The 21,355-nt window shown below is 43.6% G+C and overlaps 1 protein-coding gene across 1 annotated transcript in view; it reads left to right on the plus strand.

Moving 5' to 3' along the window:
- Positions 1-21,355, plus strand: part of PAG1 (phosphoprotein membrane anchor with glycosphingolipid microdomains 1) — a 147,061-nt gene that overhangs the window by 108,897 nt on the left and 16,809 nt on the right. Inside the window, exons 4-6 of the mRNA XM_033934977.1 lie at positions 6,373-6,424; positions 9,606-9,702; positions 17,510-18,102. Of these exons, the coding sequence (XP_033790868.1) occupies positions 6,373-6,424; positions 9,606-9,702; positions 17,510-18,102 (742 nt within the window). The remainder of the gene's footprint in view (positions 1-6,372; positions 6,425-9,605; positions 9,703-17,509; positions 18,103-21,355) is intronic.

Here is a 21,355-nt window from a genome sequence, read left to right on the forward strand (position 1 = left end):
ATCCAACTCACCAAATGATCCACTAATACTCACGTAAATATCTTAGTGTCCACGCCCAATAATGAAATTGGACAATAGGACGCACACTCCATAGGGTCCTTCCCCTCCTTTGCCAGAATAATAACCCCCGCCAACCGCATGAAAAAGCTGGCTACCTCCTTTCAGAGAGTTAAGAAAATGCAACAGGGACATCAATAACAATTCCTGATAGCATTTATAATATTTAAAGGTAAATTCGTCCAACCCTGGGGACTTCCCGACCCACGTCTTACATAAGGCCCCTCTGGCTTCCAACACTGTAATCAGCCAGTCAAGCCGCCCCACATCCCCCTCCACAATCCAAGGCAACAGAAAGGAAGCCAAATAGTTCTCCTGGGCAAGTTGCATCCCCTTCGCTTCCGGACTATAAAGATGTGCATAATATTCCACAAAGCTAGCCCAAATAGCCTCCTCCTGTTGTAACAACTCCCTCGAAGCCACCCTGATAGACAAGATATGATTCCGCATTTGACACACCTTCAACCGATGTGCAACCAGTGTGCTAGCCTTATTGGAAACCTCAAAATACTTCTGTTGCAGCAACTGTAAGTTGAAGCGCAAATGCTTCAGCTCAAAGGCCTGCAAGTCACTACCTGTCCTTTGAAGTCTTTTACCCACCTCCCTATTCCAAGGTTGATACTTGAGCATCCCTTCCAGTCGCCTAATCTGAGCCAACAGAGTACTAGCTTCCTCTCTCCTACGTTTCTTTTTAGAGGATGCCAGCACAATCAATCTCCCCCTCAGGGTTGCTTTCAACCCTTCCCAAATGGCCTCCGAAGAAGCTCCACACTCAAGGTTCAGAGCCAAATAATCCCATATCCATACCTCAATTTGATCCGCTACCTTGGAATCGTCCAAGAAACTATCATTGAAATGCCAGTCCTTCCGTCCCATACGTCCTGCGGCGCCAACCATTGTCAACCAAACAGGGGCATGATCCGACCATGTGATTTTCTCAATTCCCACCTGTTCCACCCTCTGGAGATCATACTCTACAAAAATATAATCAATTCTTGAGTAGGAAGCATGAATAGTCGAAAAATGTGTATAATCTGTAATCAGCGGATACAGCCAGCACCAACCATCCTCTACATTCAAAGATTTAATCGCGTCTTTCCAGTCCTTAATTAAATAAATCTTGTACTTTACAAAAACAGCAATTTGAATACAGTTCCAAATACTGTGTCTTCGAGCACTACAGCTTCTTGCTAATGTGTACTTCACAAACTTTCTTGGATGGCTTGTTCTGAGCTCTCAAAACCCTGCCTCTTTTGGCTTACAGACTTGCCTCAGCTTTTAGTTCCTTTTCAATTCTCCCAGGGGACTTAGCCACTCTCTTAAACTATAGGGTATTCCTCTACTCTGCCAAACATTCCTCAACAGCAGTGTGCACATAGCACAATCATTCTCACCTCATACACTGAATTTATCAGCTAGCCACTGAACCATAGCTATATCCCTGGGTTCAGTGTGAAGGGGCTGTCCTCCCATTAGATGGTGTTCCTTCCCAAAAACCCCTGTAGTGAGGTTCAACTTAAACTTCTAGATTTCATTCTGATAGCTTAGCACTACTTCATAGCGTAGCAAAAGGAATGGAAAGGAAAGAAAATATTACTGATTCCCTCCCCCACTCTGTAGCTTCCCAAGCACATAACAAAACACTATTTGGAATGTGCTAGCCTTAGCTCTCTTTATTAGCTTGGCACTATACTTAACACAGCATTCATACAAAGTTTAAACGCACCTCATGTGTTTTCCTCTGGCTCCCATTGTATTTCTATAGTATCTCCAGAATTCACAGAAACATGTTCTCATCACAATCCATGCATTCCTCTAACAATGGATCAGGTTCACTTCTCTCAGACTCTGATAGCATTTCTACCTCCTGAACCTCTGGAATTTGGTTCCTACCCTGAGTAGAATCATTAGCTTTGTTGAGACTTAGAAATTCTCTAGCCTTGCTCTCTACCAGCCTTTCTTCCATTAGTGGCTGTAAATTCTGATGGCTTTTGCTAACTGCCTTGCTGCTTCTGTGCAATGGGACTCTCCTGCTTCTGCTTCCAGTGAGCAGTAGAACTCTCTGGCTTCCCCTTCCAGCCAGGACTGCAGCTCCCTTGTTTCTGTTCCCTCACCTGTTTAATCAAGCTCAAAGGTGAGGCAGAAATTTTCATTGGCTGCAGCAAAGGCTGCCTGCCTGTTTGCATTGAAGCATTTCTCTGTGCTTTTTACTAGAGAGGCTTTCTCCACCCCAGCTCCTCTTTTGTCTCTATCTAGACCAGGAGATGTGGAATATGTGGACTGTCTCCCTTTATCAGGATCCTCAGACAAGAATGAATAAGCTTTTGTTGCAGAAATATTTTTATTTTTTGCAGACTTTGACTTTGCTATTGTTTCTAGGCTTCTCCTCAGTGACAAGGCAGATTTCTTTATTTTCATGCTGAAACCTAGGGATTTTGTTGGTTGCTAACTTTTCCCTGTCGATAGATAGATAGATAGATAGTGATCCAGAGCGTACCTCTTGAAATGTTTGCCAGCGCGAGCAGCACCTTCTACCAGCTGCTCGTGCCGGTATCAGCTCCCTTCTGATGTCACATTCTGGTCCCACAGCCAGGAAGTGACATCAGAAGGGAGACAATGCCAGTGCAAGAAGCAAGTGGAAGATGCTGCTTGCACTGATGAACATTTAAAGAGATACACAAGGAGCGGAGAGAGGAAGAAGTGCCAGCGCCTGGGGCGGTGTCACCCCACTCCCCCTTTACTTTGCCACTGACTAGAAGCCTTCAAAATCAGTCTTTATTTATGTTGGTTCAAGAACAAAAATCAGACAGTAATTTTTGTTCCCTTTTCTACAAGTATACATAGGCAGGTCATGGTCATTCCTATAAGTTATGTGCAATCGGCATGGGCTTTCTCGTACTTGGTGTAAATGGCTGCAGCTAAATTTTACTCATAGGAACGGGCGCTACACATGATCTATAAACCACACCTAACTTGATATGCGGTTTATAAAATGGCGCTAAATGCAAATTTTTTGGCACTATACAGTATATAGAATTATGTCCTTACTATTTTACCTATCTTACAAACAAGTAGGTTCTTCTCCCGGTTTATAACTTTAGAGATTTGCCTTCAACTAAAAGCTTCACTACTTTATATGAGTTAAACAGGCAGACTTTCTGTACACTGGCTTCCTGGAAAACCAAGCTCCTTTCAATACTGTACAAACATAATAATTATTGTTCCCCATTCAGCTGCTGAACTGCTTAATTACTTTTCCAGCTTAGTGTACAGCCTCTCTCTCTAAATAAGCCAAAAGGCTTTGTTAAATGCTGGGGCTGTCACTAAAGCATATCCTCAAAGCCCTGCACATATTAAGCAAATAAGCCAGCTGTCCATCTCCCCTTTTAACATTTTTCCTACTGGACTCTTGGGGTCAGTGCTAACTCCAGCCAGCCAACAGGGCCGCCAGTTCCCCCTTACTACTCTCTCTCTCAGATAGGTTTACCAGATGTCCAGATTTATCTGGACATGTCCTCTTTTTCGAGGAGTATTCGGGTGTCCAGACAGATTTTGAAAACCTGACAGTTTGTCCAGGTTTCGGAAGGCCCCGGCTCTGCCTGAGCTCAGGGGCACATTTGGAGGGCCTCTGAGCATGCGCAGATGTGACACAATGAGGTCACACTGAACTGGAAAGCTGACCTAACGGCATTGTGAACTCCCCTTCCCCATGGCTCCCATTCATGTCTGTATTTCTCCTGCCCTTTTTGTACGGTAAGTAGTGAGAGTTATTCATTCCTCTATTCTTCAATGTCATTTGCCTGCTTTTTAGTGAGAAACCAAACTGGGCTGTCCACCTCCAGATTTTACCTTTCTCTCAATCTTACTGTCTTCTCTAGGTTTTAAAAGAGCTCTTTTGGCTCATTTGCTGCCTCCTCTCTCCGTTCTGGAGAACTGATTACATCTGCAGTCACAGTGGGCCCAATATTTAGCCGGTGGTGAGCCAGACATTCAGCAGCTGGCCTGTTAAGTTATAGTGATTAAAGACAGAACTCCAGTATATGCAATCTGATTTAACCGCTAATCTTATCTGGTCTAGTGCTGAAAATCCATGCCTAACTGGATAAGTTGCACAATATAGCTGGTTTAGCAGTAGGCACTAAGGCCCGGATTTTCTAACCAGTGCTGTTTTTTTAGGCGCCAGTAGGTGCCCAAGCTCAGCAAAAAAATGACATTCAAATGACATTTTTAACTGAGTTTCAAGGTGCTAATCAGCACCAGAATCACACCTCCATAGGCACATTAGGCCGCATACACTATGGTTGTGGCTGACACCAGAAGTGGCATTAGGCGGCCTAAAGTGCTTACGAAGGTACATTTCACAACAAAGATAGGCGCTGGAGATGTAGGCCTGTTAAACCCTGGCCTACATTTCTAGTGCCTATCTTTCACAGAAATGTGATTCTCTATACGGTGCCATTGTGTGATTGATACACGATCAGCAGATGCCAATATTGGCGCCCTATAGAGAATCCGGGCCTGAATGTGCATATCCAGTGAGAGATAGCTTGTTATCTCCCTTTGAACATTTGCTGTTAGTCACAAAAACACTATTTAGCATAAGAACATAAGAATTGCCATCTCCGGATCAGACCTTCGGTCCATGACCAGTTAAATTGCATTGAATATCAGAGACAATATAGATAGATTTAAACATATACATATAAAGGACAGTTTTCAAAAAATACTTAGACATTCAGTACCATGCCAAACATCTAAGGGAGTGTAGATGATATAGCACTTCCTGCCCATTTCTCTTTCCCACTCATCTTTCATTCTCCTCCTTCTCCTTTTTTCCCCATTTCCCTTTATATTTATTTATTTATTTAAAGATTTTGCTGTTGTCTTTATAAGCAATATTACAGTCCCCCTCCCTTAATCATATATTCCCTCCCATTCCTCTATACCTTTCCTGCCTCACCTCAATCTGCTCCCTCAGGCTTCTCTCCATCTTCTCATTATCTGTTCTCTTTCCTACTCCCCCCCTCTCCCCTCCCCGGTCTTTTCCATTTTACCTTTACCCACCTACCCTCTATTTTCCCTCCAGGATCCTATCATTTTCTTGGGACCCACCAGTCCCATGGGCAAAGTAATAGCAGACAAATAGAGCAAAGACACAGTGTGCATGTGGCGCCTGTCCCTTTGTGCTCTTCCCCATGGTGCCATCAGGAAGGGCAAGTGGAGGAGCAGCCATAGAGACTTTGAGCACATGCTTACCAGGGACACCGAGGTGGCGGGACGGGGGGGGGGGGCAAGGGCAGGGGGGTGCAAGATTCCACCAGGCCCAGCCTCCAAGGGGGCCCAGCACTGTCAGTAGAAAAGCTGGGAGAGGGGTTCAGTTTTCCTGTGTCAGGCAGAATACTGGATTTGTCTCCTGCTCCTGTGCCAGTTGTCGCATTAACTGCTCAGCTGGCCATGGGTGCTTCTTCCTGCTGTATCCCATCTCCTCTGTGAAATACAGGTACAGGATCATTTAACTGAAATTCTAAACACCCAAAAGCTCCAAAACCCGAGATTTTTTTGTAACATTATTGCATTACTAATTTGTACAGAAAAGTTTACTTCTGCATCAAACGTGGAACCTGGCCCCAAAGTCACTTTAAAGACTTCACTGTGCTGATAGTAGTTCAGTTTTTTTCATTTTACCTCACACTGGTGTATCTCTGAGGTATTTCTGCTTCAGCGATTCATATTCGTTGCTTGCTGCAGTCCCGCATGTTCTTCTCTGTCATGTCCAGCCAGGAAGGAAAGAGGAAGTGAAGTCAACAAGGCAGGAGGCAGCAGAGAGAAGCCTGCAGGGCTGCAGCACGTTATAAATATGAACGCTATGGCCACTGGCAACGAAACATTCCAAAAACTGAAAAATTCTAAAATCTGAAATGTCTCTGGTCCCAAGAATTTCAGATAAAGAATCTTGTACCTGTACTTCCTGTTTCCTCATAGAAAGGAAGGGGGGAGAAGAACCTGTAGCCGTACTCTGCATTGACTTTCTGTTCATGCTTAAAGGAAAATCTTCAATTTCTAATGTCCTCAGTGGCTATTCTTAAAATGTTGGATGCACTAAAGAGAATGTTTTCATGCCACTGTTCTTATTTTTTTAACTGAGTTTTGAGAGGGTAGCAGTGCTCCTTGCTTAGCCTCAGTGCTATAAAATAGTGGCACTTTTACTAGCAAAAAATATACTCAAGTAGATCATTATTAAACACATTACTAGGTTATGCTTTATTGGGATTGTAGTATGCTAATGTATGACTGTTCCTTTGTTTCAATTCCAAGAGAAAAAAAGCCTAAGCACCAGAATGGGGACCATGAAAACCTGATGACTGTGGTAAGACCATCATCCTTTGCTTCCCATTTACTCAGGGTTTGTCATCAGCTCATTGCTGTCAATGTCTGACTCTGGTCCTCTGGAAATGAAGACATTTGTTGGCTGAGATTCTAAAATAGATTATTCCTCTGCTAAAATATTTTTCTTTGCAGATTGTTTTAAACTCATTATGGGCATGAGGCCATGTATACCAATAAAACTTAAAGAAGTTTCTGATATGTATTTTCAGTATCTCGCAGTCTTCTGATGAAACCATGCCTTTTCACAGATGCTCATAATTGGTCAGATGTACTAACAGATGTATATCATTTTTGTGTATGAGAAAAATGGTTATCCTTTATTCTGCTTAATATTATTAAATCACCCAATCAATCCCTGTGGAAAACGATTGAAGGCCATTGTGCAGTCCTAATGGTTGCTGCCATCTTCTTGCTTGAGCAGATAAGGAGGAGTGGCACAGGGCACACAGTTGGTTCAGAGAAGCAGAAGAAGTTGGTCTTGTGATTTATTTAGACATAGCACATTCCTTTTCATTGGCTTTTTAAAATTAGGTACGTTCAGATATATTGGGCTTGTGGGAGTTAGCTGGGCTGACTCCTGCACTCGTCGCTGAGCCCAGATATTCAATGCTGGGCTGTTTCCAGTAACCGGCATTGAATATGTGGTCTATTTTTGCCCATTAAAAACTTAGCTGGCCATGTCAATAATTCAGCGCTAGCCAGATAAGTTCAGAATGGCCAAAGATAGATCAGCTATTTGAGTAGCCTGATTTGATAGTTTGATTTAGCCAGCCTGTGGTCTGAATTTCACAGATGACCACTAATATTCAGCCGTCATTTCATGCTGAATATTAGCACTTAGGCAGCTATGTGCTATTTAACCAGCCAGAAACCATTCCTGGCCAGCTAAATAGCTCTGAATATTGGACAGAATGAGTATTTCCCTGTCCCCAGAAGCCTTAGAATTAGAGAATGACATGGGGACAAATTTTTCCCCGTCCCCATGGGAACTCATTTTCCTTTCCCTGCCCCCTTCCTGCAAGCTCTGTCCTCATCTGCTTAAGCCTCCAAACACTTTAAGGGCTCGAGGCATGTGCGGTTAAGGCGGAGCTTACAGGAATGGGACAGGGAAAAGGAAAATAACTTGCTGGGACAGGTCAGGAAAATGAGTTCCCATGGGGACGGGGAAAAATTTGTCCCCATGTCATTCTCTAATTCTAAGGATTCTGGGGACAGGGAAATACTCATTCTGCCTAATATTCAGAGCTATTTTGCTGGCCAGGAATGGTTTCTGGCTGGTTAAATAGCACATAGCTGCCTAAGTGCTAATATTCAGCATGGGATGACTGCTGAATATTAGCGGTCATCTGTGAAATTCAGACCACAGGCTGGCTAAATCAAACTTATCAAATCAGGCTACTCAAATAGCTGATCTATCTTTGGCCATTCCGCACCCCTTACCACATGCACACATACCTGTTTAGCTGCCAGCGACGGCGTCAGCTCTCCCTCGCGGGACCTGGAAATAACGTTGAAGGATAGCGCCGAGGCCGGCGCGAGCAGCAGGTTGGAACTGCTGCTCGCACCGTTGAAGAGCTAGAGGTATGGTGGGGGAGAAATGAGCGCATGGTGGGGGAGGAGTGGGAAGGAGCGGGAGGGTGGAGAGGAGGAGAGGTGCCGGTACCCCCACCAAAATGGCACCTGGGGTGGTCCACCCCCCCCTTCTTTATGTCACTAACCACTAGCTTTCAACCCAGTCCTTGGGTCACACACTTGCTAAAGTTTTTCCAATGCATGAGATAGATCTTCAGACACTGCCTCCAATGTCTGTAAATTTACCTCATACATATTTGTTGGAATAGTGTGAAAACCAGATTGACTGAGTGTGTTGAAGGATGAAATGCATAAGGTACTTTGGATATAATGAAGGCATTGCTTGCAAATCTAAATTGCATGCATATTTGTTGGAGATATCCTGAAAACCAGACTGATTAGGTGTCCTGGAGACTGGGTTGAGAATCCCTGATGCTTATGGCAGTATATGGAAACTCTAGTATCCTTTAGTTAATGTTAACAGAATGTCTTTGTTGGACCCAATAGTCAGTCAGCGGTGATCAGCATTTTGTTAACACACTGTCAGCTTTTTCCCTGGAAGTTTAATGCCTGGCCATGTCCAGGCTCCAGCATTGAATTTCTAGGTATTCAGGGCCAGCAAAAACATAGCCGACTAAGTGTGTTCCTATTTATGTGATACCTTGTCTTGTTAAAAGCTGACTCTGCCCTCAGAATGTCCCTGAAATAATGCCCCTGGTTTTGTGTTAGACGCTAACTGGACATTCTCAGTAGAACTTTCTGGTTGGTTCAGTGCTGCTGAATATGCCCGGCTAGTCCCAGACTGGCAATTATATGACCAGGAACAATTTATATAGTATACCGACTAAGGGCAGATATGCATGTAACTGCCAAATAACACCAATTATAACATAGTGGTCATTAATACCAGTTAGCAGCTCACTAGCTTATTAAGTTACCTGCACAACTGACCCTAGTCTAATAGCATGGGCAACTTTCCTGCCAGAATTAGGGGATTTGTGCATCTTTGTGGTGAAATATCTTGAAAATCTAACTGGCCAGATGCCCTTGGGCAGATTTGGGAACCTTCAAAGAAGGTTTGGATAGGTTCCTAGAGGACAAAGGGATTGAGGGGTACAGATAAGAGTTGACGTAGGATGTAGGGATAGGAGTAGAGATAGGTTATAGAAATAGTCAAGGACCACTGCTTAGGCAATGGGCCTGATGGGCCGCCGCAGGAGCGGACCGCTGGGCGAGATGGACCTCTGGTCTGCCTCAGCGGAGGCAACTTCTTATGTTCTTATTACTTTACGATATTGCTTTTCTCTGCTAACATGACCAAATATGCCATTATATTAATCCCACTTTACCAAAAAGAAATAGAGAAAGCCCACATTATTTCTGCAATAAGTTGTAAATGAATTCTGGGATAGGCATGTGGGATTTCTCGGAGAGAAAAAGATAATGGTTTCTGTGGATGGGCAGACTAGATGGGCCATTTGGCCTTTATCTGTCATCATGTTTCTATTTAAGCACAGAATATCACTTTATGGCCTTAATGGCACTCATTAAATGAGCTGAATAGTAGACATATGAATTCTATTTTGCAGCCTTCTGATAAGGAGACATTCAGTCATTCCATCACAAGTCTGGGCACAGACCCTCCTGCCAGCAGTTATCAGAATGGGGGAATCAGCAATGGTGATGGTAAGTGCTGATACGCATGCTATAATGGCTAGGCAAGGCTGCTAAGTTTCTCATGGAAAATTTACTTTTAAAGGGATACTAAAACTTTCCCTGCTGTGGATCAGGCAGAAACAACTTTTGTCTATGTTTGTGTAGCCCTGGCTCTGCCCAGCTTATCGGGTCACAAAAAAAGATGAGAAACAGGTCACACACTTCACAGTCTCTCTCGAGCTTTGGCGTAGGCTGGGGCCAGATACCTTTGGTAGGCCGGAGGAGCCGGGAATCCTGGGCCTTAGTCACCATGCTCAGTCTCTCGCCTGCTATTTTGCAAGAAGCAGACGCCAAAGTACTCTTTATTCAACTTGATTATAGAAGTTGCATTCAACTATTTACAGTTCCTTCAGTGTTGCAGTCATCAGGTTCAAGAAATTAGAGTTGCTAAAAAGTCACTTCTCTCTAAACTCCAAATACTCTACTTCTCTGTTCTCTCTCCCCAGCCAGTAAGGAGGCTCCCTCAGGGCTGCAGCTTTGGCTGGAGAAACAGAATAGACCAAAGCTTGTATTTTTCTGTCCACGCTCTTCAATTTATCAGCCTTTATGTTCAATTCACTATTCTTTGTCCTCTCCCTCAGTACACTAGATTTTTTGACGGGAGAAACAGGATCAACCAAAAGCCTTGAGTTTAACTCACACTCTCCTTTTATAACCTCCGCCCTCCTTTTGTTAATATTTTATTTAGTTAGTTAGTTTTCCATACCGTTCTTCCCAGGGAGCTCAGAACGGTTTACATTAGTTTATTCAGGTGCTCAAGCATTTTTCCCTGTCTGTCCCGGTGAGCTTCCAATCTATCTAATGGGGGAATTAGGTGACGTGCCCAGGGTCACAAGGAGTAGCGTGGGTTTGAACTCACAACCTCAGGGTGTGAATAGTGACCTCCTACTCTTCCCACTATGTTTTCATAACCATTTTAGCTTAGTCTCAGTAACCCTCTAAAAAATTCACTGTCTATCTCTGTGGCAGAGGCATTTTTCAAGGAGGGGGTTTCACATTTGCTTACATATAGCCTATACTGTATACATAAAGGAATTTTCCATAGTTACTATTGACTCACTTGTTTAGGATAGGGTTACCATATAACATAACATAACATGGCATTTATATCCCGCAAAACCTTGCAGATCCATGCAGTTGACAATTAAAGAAAAGTGAACTACTAATAGTCTGGACGTATTAATCTCTTTCAATGGAAGTAAAACCCAGATGTCTGGAGCCATATGGTAATCCTTGTTTAGGAAGACCGAAATGGAGGTGTAGGTGAGGGGGAGGAAATGTCCCTGGCTGCACAGACTTTCTGAAAAGAGCGACTAAACTGATAAGAGGTATGGAAAATTTTGCATACGCTGACAGGTTAAAAATGCTGGGGCTGTTCTCCCTGGAGAAGAGGAGACTTAGAGGGGACATGATAGAAACCTTCAAAATCCTAAAGGGCATAGAGAAAGTGAATAAGGACAGATTCTTCAAACTGTGGGGACCCACAACCACTAGGGGTCACTCGGAGAAATTGAAAGGGGACAGGTTTAGAACTAATGCTAGGAAGTTCTTTTTTACCCAGAGGGTGGTGGACACATGGAACACGCTTCCGGAGGAGGTGATAGGCCAGAGCACTTTACAGGGGATCAAGGAAGGTTTGGATAGGTTCCTAGAGGATAGGGGGATTGAGGGGTACAGATAGAACTAGAGGTAGGTTATAAAAGTGGACAAAAACCACTTCACAGGTCACGGACCTGGTGGGCCACCGCTGGGCGAGATGGACCTCTGGTCTGACTCAGTGGAGGCAACTTCTTATGTTCTTATGTCCCCTTCCCCTCCAAACACACACTTCCAGGGCTTTATTAGTTATAGTGCTGAAAGGCGTACACAGAGCTGTACATTTTACATTCATTAGATGGTCCCTGCTCAGAAGAGCTTACAATCTAATTTGGACAGGCAGATAGGACATCTCAGAGTTGGGGAGTTTCTGGTAGAAGGAGTGATACAATAGGTATAGGTATCTGACAGTGAATGGGAGTTAAGAGTTCAAAGCAGCTTCCAAAATGTGGGCTTTTAACTTGGATTTGAAGACTGCTAGAGATGGAGCATGATGTATTGACTCTGGCAGCCTGTTCCAGGCATACAGTGCGGCAAAAATGAAGGGACGGAGTCTGGAGTTGGATCTGTCATAAAATCATATGATTTCTCCTCTGTCTGTCTGTTCTACCACCCACACCCCACCTGATAATTGCAGAAGTAGCAGAAAGTATTTGCCTAACTCTAGCTGCCGATTGCCTCATTCTGTTGGCCGCAACCAGTCAGAGGCAGGACAGGAGGTGAGGAATTAGCAACTGCAGCAAGCCGAGAGCTTCTTGCCTCTGTCCCCATTCTAGTGCCTGCCCTGTTCTGAGCCTAATCAAAGATAGAGAGGCTCTTCAGGTCTGCACAAAAAAAAGATGCACCAAAAAAAAGCAGGTCCCAAGAAAAAAAAAATTATCCTTTATTAAAACAAACACCCAATGTGGTTCACATTTCATCCACTCGTGGGCTGCCTCAGGGGTCAGCACTAAAACAATATGCTAATAATATACATATAAATAAAATTATGAAGATATCAATACATAAAAACACCTAAAATGTGAGCTTCACTGATCAAATTGTGTGCACTTACAAAGGACTGACAAATTTAAAAGCGTTTGTGTATACTGTATATATATACACTAGTCTTATAGCCCGTTACATTAACGGGTGCTAGAATATATGTGTGTGTGTCTCTCTTTATTTATTTTTCTCTCTCTCTCTCCTTAGCCGCTTTCTTTCTTTCTGTCTTTCTTTTTCCTTGGCTGTCCATCACCACTCCTTGCCTGCTCCCCGTCCATTCTCCCTTCCTTTTACCTCCCCTGTGTCCACCACCACCCCTTCACAGCTCTCCTTATGCAGCAGCAGCCCTTCTCCCTTTTTAGCTCCCCCCTGTCCAGCAGCACCTTCCTTCTCCCCCTGTCCAACATTAGGCCTCCGTTCCTTTTTCTTCACCCACCCCCTGTCCATCAGCACCTCTTTCCTTCTCCCCCTGTCCAGCAGTAGGCGTCCCTTCCTTTTTCTCCCCCCCTCCTCCTTCTTATCCCTATGATACAGTTACCTTGCTCTGCCCCTGATCAGAGGTTCCCGACAGCCGCCCAGTTGCACCCATTGGAAAAGTTCCCTCTGCGGCATCCCGCACCCTTCCTGACGCGACTCCCGCTGTCTTTCTTTCTGTCTGTCTCTGTCCCTGGCCCCCTTTGTCTGTTTGTCTTTCTGTATATCTCCCTGCACCTGTGTCTTTCTTCTTGTCTTTCTGTCTCCCTTCCTTCCTCTGTCTGTCTGTCCAAAGCAGCATTCCCTCCCCCTCCATTTCCCTCCCCCCATACCAGTTCCCTGTGCACCTGCCCCTGTGTCTTTCTTCTTGTCTTTCTGTCTCCCTTCCTCCCTTTGTCTGTGTGTCCAAAGCAGCATTCCCTCCCCCTCCATTTCCCTCCCCCCACACCAGTTCCCTGTGCACCTGCCCCTGTGTCTTTCTTCTTGTCTTTCTGTCTCCCTTCCTCCCTTTGTCTGTGTGTCCAAAGCAGCATTCCCTCCCCCCGCACCAGTTCCCTGTGCAGCAGCATTATTGTTTCCTCTACCCCCTTTCCCTTCCCACAGTCGCGACTACAAACGGGTGCTCGAGTCCTTTTCCGGCGGCCCCCCCCTTCCCTTCCCTTCCCGCGGGTCCGAGTACACATGGTGATTCAAGCAGCGGGTCCACCAGTCTTCACACGCTGCTTCGGGTCCTTCTACTGGCCTGATTTACTCTGGCACATCCGGAACAAATCAGGGTAGTAGAAGGGCCCGAAGCAGCGTGTGAAGACTGCAGGACATGCTGCTTAAATCGCCAGTCGGGGCCGCGGTAAGGGAAGGGGGGGCGGCGGAAATCTTCTTCTATCTTGCCTCTCCTCCACCGTCGGGAGTCAGCGCCAGGAGCTTTAACGTCTTGTTGTTGGTCCGCGCTGAAACAATCCCGCGCCTCTTTGAAAACTGTGACGCCGCTGAAGCCGGGAGACGACGGAGAGGGCGGGGGTGAGCCGCGCATGCGCACTTCCTAGCTACAGCTCACAGAAAACGGACCCACGCTTAGTAAGTGTGCATGCGCGGCTTACCATTTTATTATATTAGATGCATTTATCAGAAAATACTTTACATAATGGCATATCTGTGCAATATAAGGTAAACATTCCTGTGGCTATTCCAAAATCATATATCAGTTGCATATGAAAATGTAAAAAGGTGCACGCACAGTGATACATTTTGGAGTGGCCATAGGAATGCTTACATTATACTGCATAGATATGCCATTATTTATTTTCTCATAGAATGGTATTAGATAGAATGAGGCCCTTTTAATGAAGTACATTAGATTTTGCAGTTCCTGTGGTTTAATGCAGGATATTAACACTCAGTAACTGCAGAACTAATGCAACAACTGCATTTTTCAGTACTGGTCCCCTGTTAAATATTCCCGTAGCGGCCGGGGGGGGGGGGGGGACAAGATGGCGACCAAGTAGGAAGCGTGAGCGTGAGCTCGCTCATCGGCATTCTAAGGAATTTCTTCGTAAAGATTTATAACTTACTTTTTCATGCCTAAGAGGAGAGGTAGGCAGAGGAGTTCCCCTCTGCCTCTGCCGGTACCATCAACGCCGCGACAAACTGTAATAACAGCTTTTACAGTTCTTTTGGCATCGGGCATATTCGCGGCTGGATCCCAGGAGCGATTCAGCTTGGAGAGTGAAGTTTCACTCAGCCCATTGGGACCTGACCCCCCCTCCCGATCCTGGAGGATTGCTAAGAGAGGGAAGTTTAGAGGGACCTCGAGTAGGATCGAGTGTTTCGGGATCTCCAACGCAAGTAACCCAGGAAGGAGAAGTCACTATGGCTTCCGGGTCATCTCAACCAGACGAAGGGGATGCACTGGGAGCGAATGGAGCTGAACTCGGAAGAGGCACAAATCAGCGTGGGGAGCCACTAGCTGAACAAGATCTTTGCCGATTACCAGAGTTTAAGCCACATGCTAAACTGCCAGTGGTGACAACGGATTCTCTATGGTTTGCAATTGACAACCTTCAGTCAGTATGTATAAACTTTATCGCACCTTTGTCTCGAGTATCCAATAAATTAAAGAATTTAGACACTTTGGTACAGAACCACCAGGAGAAGATAGGAGAAATTCAACAGACTGTTCAAGAGTCTAAAAATACTATTAAACAGCAAGTACCGGATAAAGCTTTTCTCCTCCGGAAAATAGAAAATCTGGAGAATCAAATATGTCATTAAATTTGAGAATTTTGAATTTTCCGGCAGCTAAGTATAAATCTGCTAGAGAGACCTTTAGAGACTTTTTGTTAACTACTTTGAAAATTTTGGACACAAATATACCACCTATTCAAAAAGTATATTTCTTAAATAAAACATTAAAAGAGACTAATGCGGCTTCTAAGCAGGATTTATCAGCAATATTGGAGACATCTGAGGTTGAAATAATAGGAAGAGCTACAATGATAGTTTCATTTGATTTTCATCAAGATAAAAAGAGTTAATTTTAAGATTGTATTATACTATAAAACAGATGTCCTATCTTGGGGAAAAAATTATATTTTTCCAGATGTCTCTAAGTGGACTCAAATAAGAATTTCTTGTATATCGTGAAAAAGTTGTTTCTTTAGGGGCTACATTTCAATTGAGGTTTCCTTGTAAGTGTTTTGTTCTGTACCAGAATACTAGATATGTTTTCTATGAGCCAGAGCAGTTACGTTTTTTTCTTGACGGGAAGGAGGTGTCTGCTGCACTCTAAGATAACTCATTGTTAATAGAGTCGGTATATATTAGTGCTCGAAGGTACCTACTTATTTCCTTGAAATATCGTAATAATTTCTTTAATTTATTAGATTTCACTCTTGTCTCTCTCTCCTTATATGAGGACTATAATATAACAGAGAATTGTTGATTTTTAATTTAAAATCCAACTGTTTATCAGGATGTGATTATGTATTATCGTTACTAGAGTTTCTGTAAAGCATTATTGCTTGTATTATTAAAAATTAAATAAATAAATAAAATATATATATATATATTCCCGTAGCATGCAGAACTGAGATGGCAGTTAACGCTCCTCCTATGTAGTATGTGATAAGTTGTCCCACGATAACTACACACATAGGCAGTGGAACGCTTTTTTGTTTTTGGGGGGGGTCCAAAAGCTCCGCACAGCGGGATCCTGCAGCATGTCTCTCTCCAGCTCCAGACTCCCCCACCCACCTCCTCCCAGGTGCTGTGATTTTAAGTATTCGGGCAGCCACCACACAGCATCAACGAGCAGGCCTACCCCAGCGGTGTTCATACTGCAGCGACACTCGTCGACGCTGGGCAGCGGCTATCTGTAGACTTAAAACTACAGCAACCGGGAGGAGGCGAGTGGGGGAGTGAAGCCGCCCATTACCGACTCCTCCGACTGCCAATTTTTTGGGGAGGCCTTGGCCCCTGTGACCTCCCCAATTCCTTTGCCCATGACTACACATTACTCAGGACACGGTAAATGCAGCGTGTTAAGTGCTGCAAACTCTTCACATCTATTCCTCACCCGTGCCCTGTCCTAGAGTACAGGGGTCTCAAAGTCCCTCCTTGAGGGCCGCAATCCAGTCGGGTTTTCAGGATTTCCCCAATGAATATGTTTGAGATCTATGTGCATGCACTGCTTTCAATGCATATTCATTGGGGAAATCCTGAAAACCCGACTGGATTGCGGCCCTCAAGGAGGGACTTTGAGATCCCTGGTTTAGCACATGGTACTTTGAGAAAATACCACAAAAGTGGTTATTGCTTTTGTGCATTGGCCTTTACTGTACACTAAACTATGCATTAACTTAAGTAAAAGGACACTAATATTTTTAAAATTTGTTTCTTTTTTTAAAACTGTTAACCTGTAAACTAGAGACAGCATCTGTGTATTAAGTTCATGTATATCATCAATAAATCAAAGCCACTATACACAGGTTTCCATGGCTGTCAGTATCTGTTCATGATTCAAGGAGTTTACTGGGCCACAGTGGGGAGTACAGGGATAGTGAATTCATTTACATCATTCAAAAATTTGCCATTTGTGGGCAGCCTTTGTATTCTTGATGAAATTATAGGCAAATGTGATTACTGTCTATGATTTCATCAGATATGAACCCTGGATTTTGACCACAGGAACACAGTGAAGTAGCAACATGCACTATATTCCTGTGGTCAAAACCTCGTCCATATTTTTAAATTAATGTAATTTAAACAGGTATTTATGAGCATTCGAGACAGTTTACAGAACAAAACAATTATAAGAAAAAAAACCAAGATTATCTCTTACAAACACAAAGATATCCTAGCTAGCCAATATGGGAGACCATTGGTTAGTTGCTCTCATAGACGTCATCAAAGCCCATAATATTATGGACAGTAATCTGTTTTGCTGTTGTTTATATCCTAAGAATCAAGACGGTAGGCCAACATTAGTCATGTATTTTCCAAAATGCATGTCTGTAGAGTATCAACAAAAAAAAAACACACACAGCAAATATAAGGTATGTACCACCATACCCATTATTAAGAATCCTGCCCTTCTGCATGACTCAGGATGCCATTATATCTGTAACATTTGTTATTTAAATGAAGGCATGTCTGATTTCAATTGTTTCATCCCTCAAATCACATTATCTCATTGCATTTAAAATGCTTATTTTCTTTTGCTTTGCAGTCATTTCCGAAGACAGTACAACTGCCTGTATTCAGCCTTATGAGGACGTGCAGACCTCTTACCCCGACCTTTGTGATCAACAGGACTCTACAGGAAAGTCCCTACGATGTCCTCAGAGCAGAGAGCTCCCACGAATCCCTCCTAATAGTAACCTAGAGACTGCTCTTTCAGCAAGACCAGTAGAAAACTATCCAGGTCTCGGGACAGAAGGACCTTATGAGGTCCTAAAAGATAGCTCCTCCCAAGACAACATTATCGAGGACTCACTCTATGAAACAGTGAAAGAAATAAAGGAGGCTGGTATGGTCTGCAGCACAGATGGAAACAAGAAACTGGACAGCAGAGCAACGACTCAACACGCCCCTGGGCAGAGCCCCGAGAGCAAGATTGAAGCCGTGGAATATGCTTCTGTCAACCGAAACAGAAAGAGCCAACAGCGTGTCAGTGCAGAGTGTGCCGTTAACAGTCCAAGAGCTCAGGAGGATGAGGCTCCGCCACCAGTACCGGAGAAATTCCTTGACGAGAATGAGAATGTGCAAAGGAAGAAAGCAGATGAAGAAGCAGAGGAGAATGACACCGAGGGAGCCAGCCAGGTAAACTCTACAAGTACAAGCACTGTATCTCAATGGGCTGTGTTGGTTTTGTAACCTAAGCAGGATCAAGCCTAGCTGCTAATTGGATGGGAAATCATATTCCTTGCCTTAATCCCCTCTATTTCTCTGGCTTTCTACAATCCAATGGTTAATGTGAATCTATGTGAATACCTTTGAGCTGGTTCCTTAAGTCCTGAATATTGGAGGCTTAAACCAAAGGAAAAGAAGATTATTATAGGTGAACTCACACAACCCTAGGCAAAGAACCCCCTAGCATCCAGCTGTAATATCATCAAAGAGCCCCGATGGAGCCTATTGTAAACCGAGTCGAGCTTTCTTGGACTGATGTCTCGGTATATAAAGCCAAGCATTAGATTAGATTAGACATTGCTGTCGTTTAGTCCATGAGCTGTACAGCCATCTTCAAATTTTTGCAATGAGGTTATAAGTAATTACAAACTTGCAAAATAACACATCTAAAGTCCTATCCTTTTTTAGTCAATACTCACCTATACCTGTTGCTTTACCTGCCTAAGAAGCCAATATACCATTCTTTGACCATTTTCCTGGTGATAAGAATTCTTTTCTTATTTTATCAATAGTTATAAATTTTGTGTTTTTTAATGAGCTCTATCATATAACCTTAGAGGCCCGAAAAAAATGTACAGGAGAGTGTAGCATAGTGGTTAGAGCTACAGCCTCAGCACCCTGAGGTTGTGGGTTCAAACCCTGTGCTGCTCCCTGTGACCCTGGGCAAGTCACTTAATCCTCCACTGCCCCAGCTATATCAGATAGATTGTGAGCCCACCGGAACAGATAAGGAAAATGCTTGAAGTACCTGTATTTAAAGTGCTTTAAGTGTAGTTGGATAACTATAAAAAAGGTGATATACAAGTCCTAATCCCTGTCTTCCCCCCCCCCCCCCCATCCTTTTGCAAAGAAATCCTCTGGCTTGGACCCTTGACTTTCTCAAACAAGGGGGGTTTGAAATTTACCTCACTTGATTCATTCTTTCAGATAATAACTAAACTAAACCCTAAGTTTATATACCACATTCTCACCATAAAGATAGAGCTCGGCACAGTTTACAGAAACTTTAATTAGGGAAGTCTCTACTTTTCAAAATTACTGAGCTGTGGAATGATTTTTCTATTCATCTGCGCGATCTGGGTTCTTTCCAACCATTTCAAAAACATCTGAAAACTTGGCTATTTTCAAAGTTGTAAATTCCGCTCCTCTCCATACTATTCCAAATCCATATTGTGTCTGTTCTCCTTTCTAATTTTCTTGTAAACCATGCCAAGCTCTGCTGTTATAGAGAAGATGCGGTATATAAGCCTAAAGTTTAGTTTAGTTTAGTTTAATATAAGGAAGGAAAAAAAAATAAGAATTAGACATTAAAAGGAGGGTAGCAAAATTTACATTTTTGAGAATAGCCAAGTTTTCAGATGCTTTCGGAATAATTGGAAGGAGCCCAGATTCCACAGCAGGGCAGGAAGGTTATTCCAAAGCTCAGTGATTATTTTTTTTTTTTTAACTCTTTATTGATTTTCCATACTTCAATAGTGCAATACATGAATATATAACATATAATACGTCAATACAAGCACATTCAACTTACAAATATACATAACCAATCATTTTCTCCCACCCACCCACCCACTCAATGATTATTCAATCAAACACAAAAACATAAACTTTCCCAATAACCTTACCCTAATCAAATTAATAATATCCTCCCATCCTCCCCAAGTGTAAACACTCAAAGGTCAAAATTAGGACAGAAATAACCCCCCCACCCCACCCTTCCCTAGATGTGTATGAAAAAAAAAACAACAAAAAATTGACTCATAATCAAACACCTGCTATAGTAAAGTAATATAAGATGTCAATGGGCCCCAAACCAATTTTAAAAAATTACTGTGCCCCAAACTATCGGCATTCATTTTTTTCGTATCTATAACTGGAGCACAGATTTGCCCACCAGAAAGGGAAATTTAGACGATCGCAATTATTCCAATTTCGAGTTACTATCTGCATGGCTATCCCAGTCATTATAAGGAAAAGACAGCATTTATATCGATCCATAGGGGGTTTAACATGTAATAACGTTCCACATATGACCGCCTCATACGTCAGTGGAATTGATGATTCTATTAATTTTACCTCATATTGACCTCCAAAAGTTAAGTATCAAAGGACAATAGAACAACAGATGATCCAGTGTCCCAATTAGAGAGCTGCACGGGAACGGGGACGACGGGAATCCCGTGGGACCCACGGGGATCCCGCAGGTTCCCCCTTCGGGTCATGGGGATCCCATGGGGATGCCCCCTAGGGTCACGGGGATCCCGTGGGGACACCTCCTAGGGTCGCGGGATCCTGCGGGGTTCGAAGCAACTCGAGCCGCGAGGCTCATCTTCTTTTTCCTACCTGCTCTGCCGCAGCACACAGCCGACCGGAAGTCTTCCCTGATGTCAGCGCTGACGTCGGAGGGAGGACTTAAGCAAAGCCCTCCCTCCCTCCAACGTCAGCGCTGACATCGGGGAAGACTTCCGGTCGGCTGTGTGCTACGGCAGAGCAGGTAGGAAAAAGAAGACGAGCCTCGCAGCTCGAGCTCCATTTTTCTGGTAATTTGCTTGCAGATGAGGGCTGGGAGGCGGAACACAAAAGGGGGGAGCATTGTCTCATTTCCAGCCTCATAAAGGGTGAATCAACCCCCATAGACACTGGCTCTTCACTTTATTATCCATTTTGGCCAATATTTTTCCAGTATTACCAAAGATTCCCCATTATGGATATACAATTGCATTCAATACCCAAAAGAAATATTTCAGCAGCTGGTTAGTCACATTGAAATACTTAAAAAATTCCTTTGAAGAAACATATCAGTTAGCATTTGTCTGTAAAAATGATTCAAAGGATTTAAGTAAAAATGATTCAAAGGATTAGGAACTGAACACAAATAGATGAAGACAGATGTTTGCAAACAGCATTCATTCTGCAAGTTTAAGTTAGATTTAGAATTAGATATTGTCATTTTCTGGGGGAGGGAGTGCATTTTGGACACAAGGCATGAACTTGGGAAAGAGGATGGAAGAAGGGAGGGAAAGAGATGCTGAGGTGGGGGAGGGAGTGCGTTTTGGACACAAGGCATGAACTTGGGAAAGAGGATGGAGGAAGGGAGATGCTGAGGTGGGGGAGGGAGTGCGTTTTTGGACACAAGGCATGAACTTGGGAAAGAGGATGGAGG

The sequence above is a fragment of the Geotrypetes seraphini genome, chromosome 2 (genome assembly GCF_902459505.1).
Source record: "Geotrypetes seraphini chromosome 2, aGeoSer1.1, whole genome shotgun sequence".
NCBI classification, from domain to species: Eukaryota; Metazoa; Chordata; class Amphibia; order Gymnophiona; family Dermophiidae; genus Geotrypetes; species Geotrypetes seraphini.